The sequence below is a fragment of the Microtus ochrogaster genome, chromosome 8 (genome assembly GCF_000317375.1).
Source record: "Microtus ochrogaster isolate Prairie Vole_2 chromosome 8, MicOch1.0, whole genome shotgun sequence".
NCBI classification, from domain to species: domain Eukaryota; kingdom Metazoa; phylum Chordata; class Mammalia; order Rodentia; family Cricetidae; genus Microtus; species Microtus ochrogaster.
Window position 1 is genome coordinate 48,568,955 of NC_022015.1, and position 11,517 is coordinate 48,580,471.

At 43.8% G+C, this 11,517-nt stretch overlaps 1 protein-coding gene across 1 annotated transcript in view; it reads left to right on the top strand.

Moving 5' to 3' along the window:
• Nmrk1 (nicotinamide riboside kinase 1) overlaps window positions 1-11,517 on the top strand; it is a 23,850-nt gene that overhangs the window by 11,035 nt on the left and 1,298 nt on the right. The window contains exons 5-8 of the mRNA XM_005352029.1: window positions 2,996-3,143; window positions 3,226-3,297; window positions 3,839-3,945; window positions 6,563-6,646. Coding sequence (XP_005352086.1) covers window positions 2,996-3,143; window positions 3,226-3,297; window positions 3,839-3,945; window positions 6,563-6,646 — 411 coding nt within the window. The remainder of the gene's footprint in view (window positions 1-2,995; window positions 3,144-3,225; window positions 3,298-3,838; window positions 3,946-6,562; window positions 6,647-11,517) is intronic.

Here is an 11,517-nt window from a genome sequence, read left to right on the forward strand (position 1 = left end):
AGACCAGCCTGGTCTACAAGAGCTAGTTCCAGGACAGGCTCCAAAACCACATAGAAACCCTGCCTCGAAAAACCAAAACAAACAAACAAACAAACAAACAAAAAAAAAGCACAAATGCCTTGAAATGTTCCTACCATGAATTCATGTACCCTACACCCAAGAATCTATCTTTGAGAAGAGAATTGAACTTTTCAGATAAACGTCTCAATGTAAAGTAAGTCCAGGTAGACTCAACATCTTTGTAACCACTAAAAGGGCAGTTTATAAAAGTGAGTTAACAGATATACAACATGCTGGACAGCTTTAGTCACAAAAGGATACTGCCCCCATGGTTCTGGAAGCTGGGATCTGAGATGAAGGGTTGGTTGCTTTGAGGACTACGACAGACAGATTCAGTGCCACACTCTGGCCTTTGGTGCATTACCACCATCTCTCCTTTCACTTTCCATGGCATCTTCCCGTGTGCATATGTATCTACCTTTCTTAGTGACACCAGTCAATACTCAGTACCCCAGATCATCAGGGCAAACCTGAAAGGCATTTGTCCGTCAAAGAGGCAGGAAAATCTCAACCTGGATTAGAAAAATAATAACTGACAAGCATCGATTCTATGATGGCACTGTTGAAATTATCTGACAGAGATCTGAAAGTGGGTTTGTAAAAAAAGGTCATCAGGGACCTACAGATGGACTTGAAACAGGAGAAGAATTTAAACACCCCAAGAAAGAAAGGGAAATGTGACAAAGGAACCAAGAAGAAATTTGGTAACTGAAAAAAAGTGTGATAACCCAAGTCTAGAACGCTCCAGGTAGGCTCAGTGAAAGAATAAACATGAGAGGAAAAGATCCATAACTTGAAGACGTGGTGGAAATGACTTTGAACGGGAGGACATAGAGAAAGATGGAGTGATAGTAGAAGACCTCACATCTCTACCTGGGAGCGTCAGGAAGAGGAGCATGGGCTCCAGACGCAACAGGGAAGACTTCACATTCGAGAGGAGTCGTGAACCTGTTGTTGGAAGGATCTGAGTGACCCCTATAGAAGTTAGACAAAATAGATCAAGACATAATTAGGGGAGGCACAATTTACAAATAGCAAACATGGGAAGCATCCTACAGATGTTGGAAAGAAGCCCTCATGCTTTGCCTGTCTGTATGTCTGTACACACATGCTTCCCTCCGTTATGGAAATTCTTAGGAGACTGATTTATAAACCTTGATGAAATGGGAAGTTTCCTGGAAAAAGTGGCAACTTAGCCAAACCAGCAGCACAACTATAAGAAAATCTCAATAATCTTATCTCTATTAACTTATTTAGCCAACACTTTTCTGAGAATTTACGGCAGAAACGCTCGTGAGAGCACGTGGTGTGATCAGTGGTCAGGAATGAGGCTGGGAATTTACGGTAGAAACACTCATGAGGGCATGCGGTGTGATGAGCGGTCAGGAATGAGGCTGAGAATTTCCATGTCTGACAAATTACTGGTCTGGTCTCTAGAGTCCTACTTGTTGGCTCTAGAGGGTGCACATTTCGGGGTTTAAAATGACATTTGTATCCTACAATTTTTAAAAGGTTTTCTTGTAGGACTGGAGAGATATAGGCTCGGTGGTTAGCCCTTCTAGCAGATGGGCTCAATTCCCAGCACCCTCATGGCAGCTTACAACTATATGAAACTTTAGTTTCGAGGGGATCTGATGCTCTCTTTGGCCATCTGTGGGCAATGAACACATGCACAGACATACAAGCAGGCAGAACACCCATAAACATTAAAAAAGAAAGGTTTGCCATTTATAAGAGATCCTTTACTATTAAAAAGAGTAGCTACTTTCCAGCTGGGTGGTGGTGGTGCACACATTTAAACCCAGCACTTGGGAAGCAAAGGCAGGTGTATCTCTGTGAGTTCAAGGCCAGCCCACTCTACAGAGCGAGTTCCAGGACTGGCTCCATAAGCTACTGAGAAACCCTGTCTCGAAAAACCAAAACAAAACAGACAAACAAAAACCACACATATGGGAAAAAATAGCTACTGTCCAAATAGATTATATGTTATTTATCTTTCAAATACATCTCTAGTTTATTTTCTATTCCAAAAATTGGAATTACAGGCAGTTGCGGGCTACCATGTGAGTGCTGGGAACTGACCATGAGCGCTCTCAAAGAGCATTAGGTACTCTTAACCACCAAGCCCTCACTCCAACTCTCACTTAGTTTTTGTTTTTAAAGGTCTTGCTGGGGACATATAGTTCAGTGGTTGAGGGCTTACCTAACACACACAAAATCCTGGATTTAGTCTCCAGTACCACAAATTATTGGTTTTTCAGTATCAGGAAGGGTTGATGGAATAGTCAGCTGGGAACTTATGGTAGTCGGGTCTGAGGGATGGGATGGGGAGGGAACACAGAAAGTAAAGGCACCTGCCACCAAGCCTGACAACCTGAGTTCCATCCCTAGGATTCCCTGGAGGAAGAACAGAACTGAACCTTTCAACTTGTCCTCTGACCCCCACACATACCCAATAAGTGCATCAATCTAAAAAAATTACAGCTAGAAATAGTGGCATAGTATTCATTGTATTTTACATTTGTACTTTTTTTTTTTTTTTTTTTTTGTTTTTCAAGACAGGATTTCATTCTCTGTGTAGCCTTGACTGTCCTGGAACTTGCTGAGTAGTTTGCAGACCAGACTGGCCTTGAACTCACAGAGATCCGCCTGCCTCTGCCTCCCAAGTGCTGGGGTTAAAGGCGTGCACCATCACTGCTCAGCACATTTGTACATCTTTGTTTTTCCTAATAAAAATGTCTCAGACACATACCTCTCAAGTATATCTCTTAGTGTTTTAATGGGGCGTTTAAAGTATTTATTATTAGATCCTTTGAAGGGTAAGCAAAATGCTGTTATGTCCTATATTTACAGAACCCTAAAGATACTTATCACAAAAAGCCAACCACCTAGAGAGTTTGCTATATTAATTTCATGTGTTTTATGTTTGTTTCAGTGCTTGAAGCGCTTAACATGGAAGAAATGATGTCAGCTGTTTCGCGGTGGATGGAAAACCCAGGGCGCTCTGAGGAACCCACAGCTTTGAAAAGCACTCAGGGGGTTCCCATTTTAATCATTGAGGGGTTCCTTCTCTTTAATTATAAGTAAGTCCCCTCCCAGCCCCAACCTGAAGGAATGCGAGGGTGGGAGAGAGAGCCTTGCGAGCTGAGCGTGCTGTGTTCTTAGGCCACTGGACACCATATGGAACAGAAGTTACTTCCTGACCGTCCCGTATGAAGAGTGTAAGAGGAGGCGGAGGTACGTTTAGAGACCGTTTTGTGCATTGTTATCCGAGAGGTGAACTGTAGGGAAAACAGGAAAAGTGGCATTATTGAACAAGCCTTAACTCAGAAGTCAAGCATTTTATCACCTGGGGTACAGTAACTTCTCTAAGAGGAAGGGCCAGTGCCGTCCTGTTGGGCTCCTGCCTCCTCTCCTGCCACAGCCATGCAATGCTAGCCCTGCAGAGACCGCCTGCTATGTAAGAGATGAAGCCAGCCTGTCCGTATCTCGCTCCTTATTTTTTCTTATACTTTTCCCATAATTCTTTCATAAAACACCAGAGACAGAGAAAAGATAACTATGAATGTTAATGAGTTACAGGCATACAGCTCGAATCATAAAACTAAATCTATTTTGCTACTTTCCTCACTACAATTGAATTTAGCAACAACAAAAAATTACTCTGAATCCCTCTTTAGATTTAACCTGAGAGATTTTTACATTATCTTGACTATGATTCATTTACTTTGTCAATCATATTTTATATCAACATCAAGTTTCTTGCCTGTTTTTCCAGTACAAGGGTGTATGAGCCTCCTGACCCTCCAGGGTACTTTGATGGCCACGTGTGGCCCATGTACCTAAAGCACAGACAAGAAATGAACTCCATCACGTGGGAGATCGGTAAGTACCTCCCTTCTTTCTCACAAGGCCTTTTACTTCTCATTTATGTCAAAGTACAGAAAGGATTACTTGGGAAACATTTTTCTCAAGGAGGTTTTAAAGAGATGCTCAGGCATTCTCGGGGTTCCCCTCTTCTGCAACTGATTCTGCTGGCTTCTTCTTCCCCTGGTGGTTCCTGCCAAGCTTGTCAGATTCCACGTTGTCATCCGTTGAGCCACCGTTGCCTGAATGTGGCCTGTGGCAGTGGAAGGTCAGGGATGCAGACCCAGTCTCTGCACTAAGCCAGCTGAGATCCCACCAGGAAACGGCATTAAAAGTCTGACCTTATCCACAAGTCTTTCCTCCATGTAAGCGCTGATGTGGAGCACCAGGGAGACTGCCCACCTCCAGGTCACTTTGAGAAACCTATCTGTCACTAAACTCATATGCATTTAGCTGGCCTGGGGGTGGGGGACCCTAAGTTAGGGGGAATGACTGTCAGCCAGACCATAGGAAGAACAGAGAAAAGACTGAGGGGCAGGAAGGCATGAGCAATACCTAAAAGAGGCTGTTGTGTTTGTAGTAGAGAAAAGCAAGGGGAGGATGGGCCAACGCCACCCCGCTGCTGCTGCTGCTGCTGCTGCTGCTGCTGCTGCTGCTGCTGCTGCTGCTGCTGCTGCTGCTGCTGCTGCTGCTGCAGGCAAGGGCCAGGCCCTCTAATGCTAATGGGATGTCCTGGGAGAGCTGGGAAGCACTCTACAGACAGGCTCTAAACATGGTCATGATCGATACATATTTTGAGTAAGATCTCTCCTGATCCGAAGAGTACATTTAGAGGTTGCGTTGTGGAACACAAGTACTCAGTAGAACTGGGGCATGAAGGTGCCCAGGATGCCAGACACCCCAGGAACCAGCAGGCGATGTTTTGGGGTAGAAAACATGAAGGAGTCGTACATATGTGAAGAAGGGCTAGACATGTGTTTTGCAGGAAATAAGTTGGAGGTACCTGAGAGACAGTGTTCCAATTTGGAGGCCATATGAATATGTGGACCTGAGATAAGGGGCTGTCCCTGGAGTGTTTAGGGAGACAGTGGCCTAAGTCCGTTGGCCAGGACAGAGGGATCAGACTGGCATACTTTTCAGAGCAAAGGAGACTCACCCATGTTGAAAGGAGCCTGTTGTCCTCCATCTGTGCAGAAAGGGCAGAGTCTACCTCCGTGCTGTGCGGGTTTGTGCTGCGCCAGCAGCTACTGGGTCGTCTGTCTAGGGGAAGCATCCTCTCATGCCCTTTGCTCCCTCCATCTAAACTGCAAGTCCAACTTTGTCCTTGGTCTTTGGCCTAGTTAATGTCAGCTGTCAAATTCACACAGTCATCTGAGGGAGTCTCAGTTGAGGAACTACCTAGATTCTGTCAGCCTGTGGCCATCTCTGTGACAGATTGTCTTGACGGATGATTGACGTCAGGGGGAGCTCCTTGCATTGTGAGCAGTGCCACCTTGGGCAGTTGAATCCGGGTTGTACAGGAAAGCTAGCTGAGCGAGGAAGAGAGCAATCCAGCAAGCAGTGTTCCTCCATTCTTGTGGCAGGCTCACCTTGAGTTCCTGCCCTGACTTCCCTCGGTCCACTGTGATCTGGAAATGTAAGCCAAATAAACCGTTTCTTCCCCGCGTTGCTTTTGGTTATCACAACACCAGAAGAAAAAACAAAAACAAAACGAGGACACCCTGTTTAAATGCAACCGATCCCCATGGTTTCCAGTTCTTTGGGATAAAATCTATAAAGACAGCAAGGTACAGCCTTTCTCTGAAATTCCATCTCCAGTGCTGTCCTTCCTCTGCTCTAGCACTCACGCTTCCCCACAGGCAACTTCTCTTCAGACCTTCTCAGCCTTGCTGTTGGCGACTAGCAGGTCCTTTCCTTTCTGCAAAAGTGTTCATGCCAACTTTATTGAAAATATGTAACTTCTGGTCTGGGTAGTGTGTGGTAAAGTCCAGACTGGCCCATAGTGCAAAAGCTTCATTGTTGGGGCATGCATTGGGGAATTGCTCCTCTTTGGGACAGGAAACACTGCAATCTCTGAACTTGTTTTGTATGTCAATCAGGCACCAATAACAAACCAAAGAAACCACCCACGTCCAGCTTAGTGAGCCAGTGAGTTTATTGGGGTTACTTATAGGAGCGTGGTGACTCAAAGGCAATTACATCACCAAAAAGCCATGTCGCCATGGCAATGCCTCCTCAAAGCAGAATCTGTAGATTCTGCACTGGCTGCACTGGGCATGGGAGAGCCTTCTGTCTCCAGCAGTTGTTACTGCTGACATAACCTTTGGAAGGGGCCCTGTGAGTCTAACTCTCAAGAACTCAATGAGCCAGTAGGTTCATTTACTTTGGAGTCTTAATGTCCTCCTTCCTCCCTCTAGGAGGGAATGTCCCAATGTAGAAGAAATAGGTACACAGTGCATGCCATATACACAGTGCTTAGCCTTTCTCTCTCTTTTCATTCCTTCCCTCCCTCCTTTCTTCTGTAGATCATAGTTCTGGGTTCTTTGGTGAAACCTATGGGTGTTTTTAAGAAACGCCAAAGCATCCATTACTAATAAGCCTGTTCACATTTGAGCTGCTATTTCTCACTTCTCAGTTTACCTAGATGGAACAAGATCTGAAGAGGACCTCTTTTCTCAAGTGTATGAAGATGTCAAGCAAGAATTAAAGAAGCAAAATGGTAAATATTGTTCTATCAAATCGGATGGTGGAGGAAAAAGAATCTTGAAAACAGTTCATTGCATTCCAAGATTGGTGTGCACAAATGCCAACAAGGAGAGATATTTGCATTGATCTTTCTTAGATCACATGACTTGCAAAGAGATATCACTTTAACCAGAAAAATGGCATACTGTGATTGGCCATAACTAAATCATATACCCCATCGTGGTTGAAGGCCACCGCCTGAGACCTAATATTGAAATTTTTTCCAGAGAAAAAGCAGGGCAGAAATTAGAAAGAAATACGAGGAAGAAACTTGGAATACCATGCTTGGAGGACAAAACTCCAGAGCTGGCAGATAGATTTGAATTGCAAGAATTAAAATGTGAGCTGAAGAAATGGCTCAGAAGTTAAGAACTCTTGCTACTCTTGTAGAGGACCGGAGTTCAGTACCCAGCACCCACAGTGGGCAGCTCACAGCTACCTGTGACTCTAGCACCAAGAGATCTGACACTTTCTTCTGGCCTCTGCTGGCACCCACATGTTTATGTATCTCTCTCCCTTCTTCCATCCATTTTCTCTCTCTCTCTTTCTCTCTCTCTCTTTCTCTCACACACACAAATAATAATTCTTAAAATTTTTTTGAATAAAGATCTCACTATATAGCCCTGACTGGCCTGGAACTTGCTGTATAGAACAGTCCGGCCTAGAACTCACAGAGATTCCCCTGCTTCTTCTTTTCGTAGCGCTGGGATTAAAGGCATTTGTCACCACACCTAGCCTAATAAAAACAAGTATTGAAAAAATAAAATGATTACTATGTTGAACTGATGGTGCATGCCTATATCGAAGCACTCAGGTAGATGGGGCAGGAGAGTCATGAGTCCAAAGATAACTTAAGTTAGAGTGACACCCTTTCTCAAAAGAAAGCAGGGGAGAGGAGATTCTTGTGGCTAACAGATAAAATGTCAGGGTCAGCTGGCTCAAGAGAAAGCAGCATTAGCTTCAGGAGCAGGGGAGAATGTAGCAGAGTTTGGGGTGAGAAAATCTGCTGTAGCCCACAAAATCAGTCACTGATAAGAATTAAGTTTAACCTCTCTTTACTTCTTTCACTAGCCAGCTAGACCCCCATTGATCCTGACTGTTCCTGGTTGTAAGGCCAGCCCTTGGCATAGGCAGGAAGCCCTCTGAGGAAATTTTAGGACCATTTTAAATTTCCCTCAAATAAATAAAACTAATAATCCTTACCAAGTCTGCCATCCCACCCTAACTCCCCATCCTGCCATCCTAACCCTGCCATTTCACCCTGCCATCCCACCCTGCCAGCCCACCTCTGCTATCTGAACCCTGCTATCCCAACCCCTGCCACCATACCCTGACACCCCAGCCTGACTCCCCACTCTGCCATCCTACCCTGCCACCTCATCCCCGTCATCCCACCCTGCCACCCTGTTACTCTGATGGAAGGTAGGCCTCCCATAATACAGTCACGGGCTGAAGAGTGATGGGGTGATGTGAGTTGCTCAGCTTTTAGAGCTGATAACCCTGGGCCAGAACTACTTATCTGAGAGAGACCAGATCCTCTTTCTGCCCCAATGAGGGGCTTCAGGACCCAGATGCTAGCATCTGTCTACCCCTAATGGGCAGGGCTTAGGCCCAGTTCCCTTTTAGTAATTAAGTCATATACTGGAGTTTGGCCTTAGAATCTGTTTTACAATAAAGACAGAGAAAGCTTTAGTCGTGTTCCTCAGATGAATTGTACCCCATACCACCCCAAATCCATCTTTTGCCATCTGCCCACAAGGGCCAAGAACAGCTGGTATGCTGCAGCAGATGCTGTGAACCCGCAAGGTAGTATATGTCTGCATGTGGGACTCAAATGTGTGAGCGCACGCACACACACACCTTCCTTGCCTGCATCTAGAGGTAGATGAGAAGTGTTCTCCTCCTCAAGGCTTTCTAGTTTCTGTTCTAGATACAAGATACAGGTAAACGAATATTAACAGAAACACTAGAAGAGATAAAACTTGGAAACAGATCTACTTTTCCTGCCCCCAAGATTTATGGTAGTCTTCCATTGTAAAGATAATTTACTGTGCTAATTATAGTAACCCATCACCTTTCCAAGTTCTTGCAGCCAGAAGAATTCTCAGAGTAGCCTGCTTCACCCCTGAGCCTCAGAGCACCAGGATGACCTTCCTAACGTGTCAGATGTTGACTCCAGGCTTTTTCATTTTGTATAACCCTGTTCAGCAAATTCTTCATTATAAGAATATGCAGTCTTAATTGTGATAAGGTGATAAAATTGATAAGTAAATTAAAAAGGATAAATAACCCCCAAAAGTTAGGGTTTCTATTGCTATAAAGGGATACCATGACCATGGCAACAAAGGAAAACATTTAATTAGGGTCACTTAGAGTTTCAGTCCAGTCCATTATCGTCATGGTGGGCATGGCAGCGTGCTGGCAGACATGTGCTCGAGAAGAGCTGAGAGTCCAGCATCTTGATCCATAGGCAACAGGAAGTGAACTGTGTCACTGGGCATAGCTTGAGCATAAGAGACCTCAAAGCCCGCCCCCACAGTAACACACTTCTTCCAGTAAGGCCATATCTACTCCAACAAATCCACATCTCCTATTAATGCCACTCCCTTTGGGGGCGATTTTCTTTCAAACCACCATCATAAAGCTATATAAAGTTATACATGTAGTGTAGTCCTAACTCAAATCTGAAGCTTGAAGTAAAATGTAATCATGACCTAATCTTAATGCAACAAAGCAATTTATCCACGAGGACCATCAAGCTCGCTTAAAAGCTTTTGTTTTCATATTACTCCAAAAACATTTGATTCTAAACATTTTTATGTGAAGAAATTATAATTGTGTTCTTATCAGTCCCTCTCTTACAGGAAGCTGTGAGCACACTGGGTAATCAGCCATGCTGATTTCTGGTTTCTTAGTGGCTGTGTTCATGTAGCTGTGTGGATGTTATTATATAATGAAGCTAAATAACATGGTAATTAGAATATTAAAGGCCAAGTTCCTTTTTTCTTTCTTTTTTAATTTATTTAATTTTATGTTCATTGGTGTTTTGCCATGGGTATTGGGTCCCCTGAAGTTGGAATTACAGACAGTTGTGAGCTGCCATATGGGTGCTGTTAATTGAACCTGGGTCCTCAAGAGCAGTCAGTACTTTTAACCACTGAGCCATCTCTCCAGCCCAGTGAGATCTTTTTTTATACACCAGTGTGAAATCTAAAACTTAACATTGATACTTTAGTGTTGGGGGCTGTGGACCCCCAGACCCTGAATTTCCTAGAAATAACTTATTATGCTTGCTCTGAGCAAAACAACTTGTTTTCCTGTGTTTGCAGCTTCTTTGAGACCCTCAGGAGTTCCTGATGGCAGGGGAGTGGTTTCTGGTGGGTTTGGCTAGGGTGTGGCTATCAGTTAAGGATCCCTAGGTCAGCTAGCACTGAACACAATAAAGGGAGCATTCTTGGCATTCTTGTTTCAAGGATGACCCTGTTCCCCAAACTCTGTCTCTGTGTGTAAGTGTTTAAATCTCCAGGACCTTTCCAGGCTCTTGAACCTTCCTGTAGTGCAGGCGGTGGCTACAGGCATAGTACCGAAATACATGTAGTACAGGCGCTACAGGACCACAGTACATGTAGTAGCGCGGATGCTACACTTTAGAACATAGTTGAAACCATTGTGCCTCTCTTTGTGTCTATCTCTGTCTCTGTCTCTCTGTCCCTCTCTCTCTCTCTCACACACACACACATACATACACACAAAGTCTGTGCATACTATTGGTTTTCTTTTTGAATTGCATTCTTAGAATAAGTTCTCAGATCCTAGTGTATTTGTTTGGTCAGAGAGTACAATCATTTTTCCATTTTACTTTTATTTTACATTTTTACATTTATTTCAGCAATTAAATGCTGCACTTGAAAAGATAAATTTTCTCTGACAAAACTGAATAATAAGAGTTCATCCGTTTTTTTTTTGTTTTTTTTTTTTTCTTGAGTTCCTGAACAATTCTGCTAAGCCTCCTTCATTTACGACAGTGGATTGAAGGTTATGGTACTTCTTTCCCACATCCAGACCACACCCCAAAACAAAAATCATGCTTCCCTTTAATGTACTTCTGGTCCTCAAAATTTTCTTTTCCTACAGGTAAGTATCTGTGCTATTGCAAATGATAAGATATCTGGGCTTTCTACTTTTCATTGTTTGATGATTATGTACACATCCATAATGTAGTTGTCATTTCCATCACCCGCTCCCGTCACCTTTCTATTCTCACTGAACCCTTTTCACAGCACATCGCCTCCCTATTTTCATGTCTTTTTTTTCCCTATGTTTGCTTTGGTTGTTAATTTCCTTTGTTGTTGTTGCTTGTGAACCACTGAGTTTAATTAGGGTTGTGTGAGCATGGGTAGGGAGTGTTTACCAGAGCATAGGCAACTTACCAGTGGTTACAACACTGAAGAAAATGACTTTCCCCTCCCAGTTAACTGCAAGTAGTTCCTCAGGAGGAGTGAAGCCTCGAGAACTCCTCCCTGTCATGACAGAGTGTTGGCGGGCCCAGTCTTGGACAGGTCTTATGCACAAAGCCGTAGCTGCAGTGAGTTCACTGATACAACTGCCATTTCAAATCCAGAAGATAGTGTTTCACTCTCCTCCCCATATTCCAGCCCTTCAATCACTTCTGTCCCCTCTCACAAAATGTTCTTTTAGCCCTTGGAGGCAGAGTAATGATATATATGCCCCGTTTATGGCTTAGCACTCAATAGTCCCTTATTCTCAGTAATAAGTCTTTATTAACAGTTGAGGGTGTCTACTTTCTAAAGATAGGCTTAAAAACTGATGCAAAAATTAAAACAA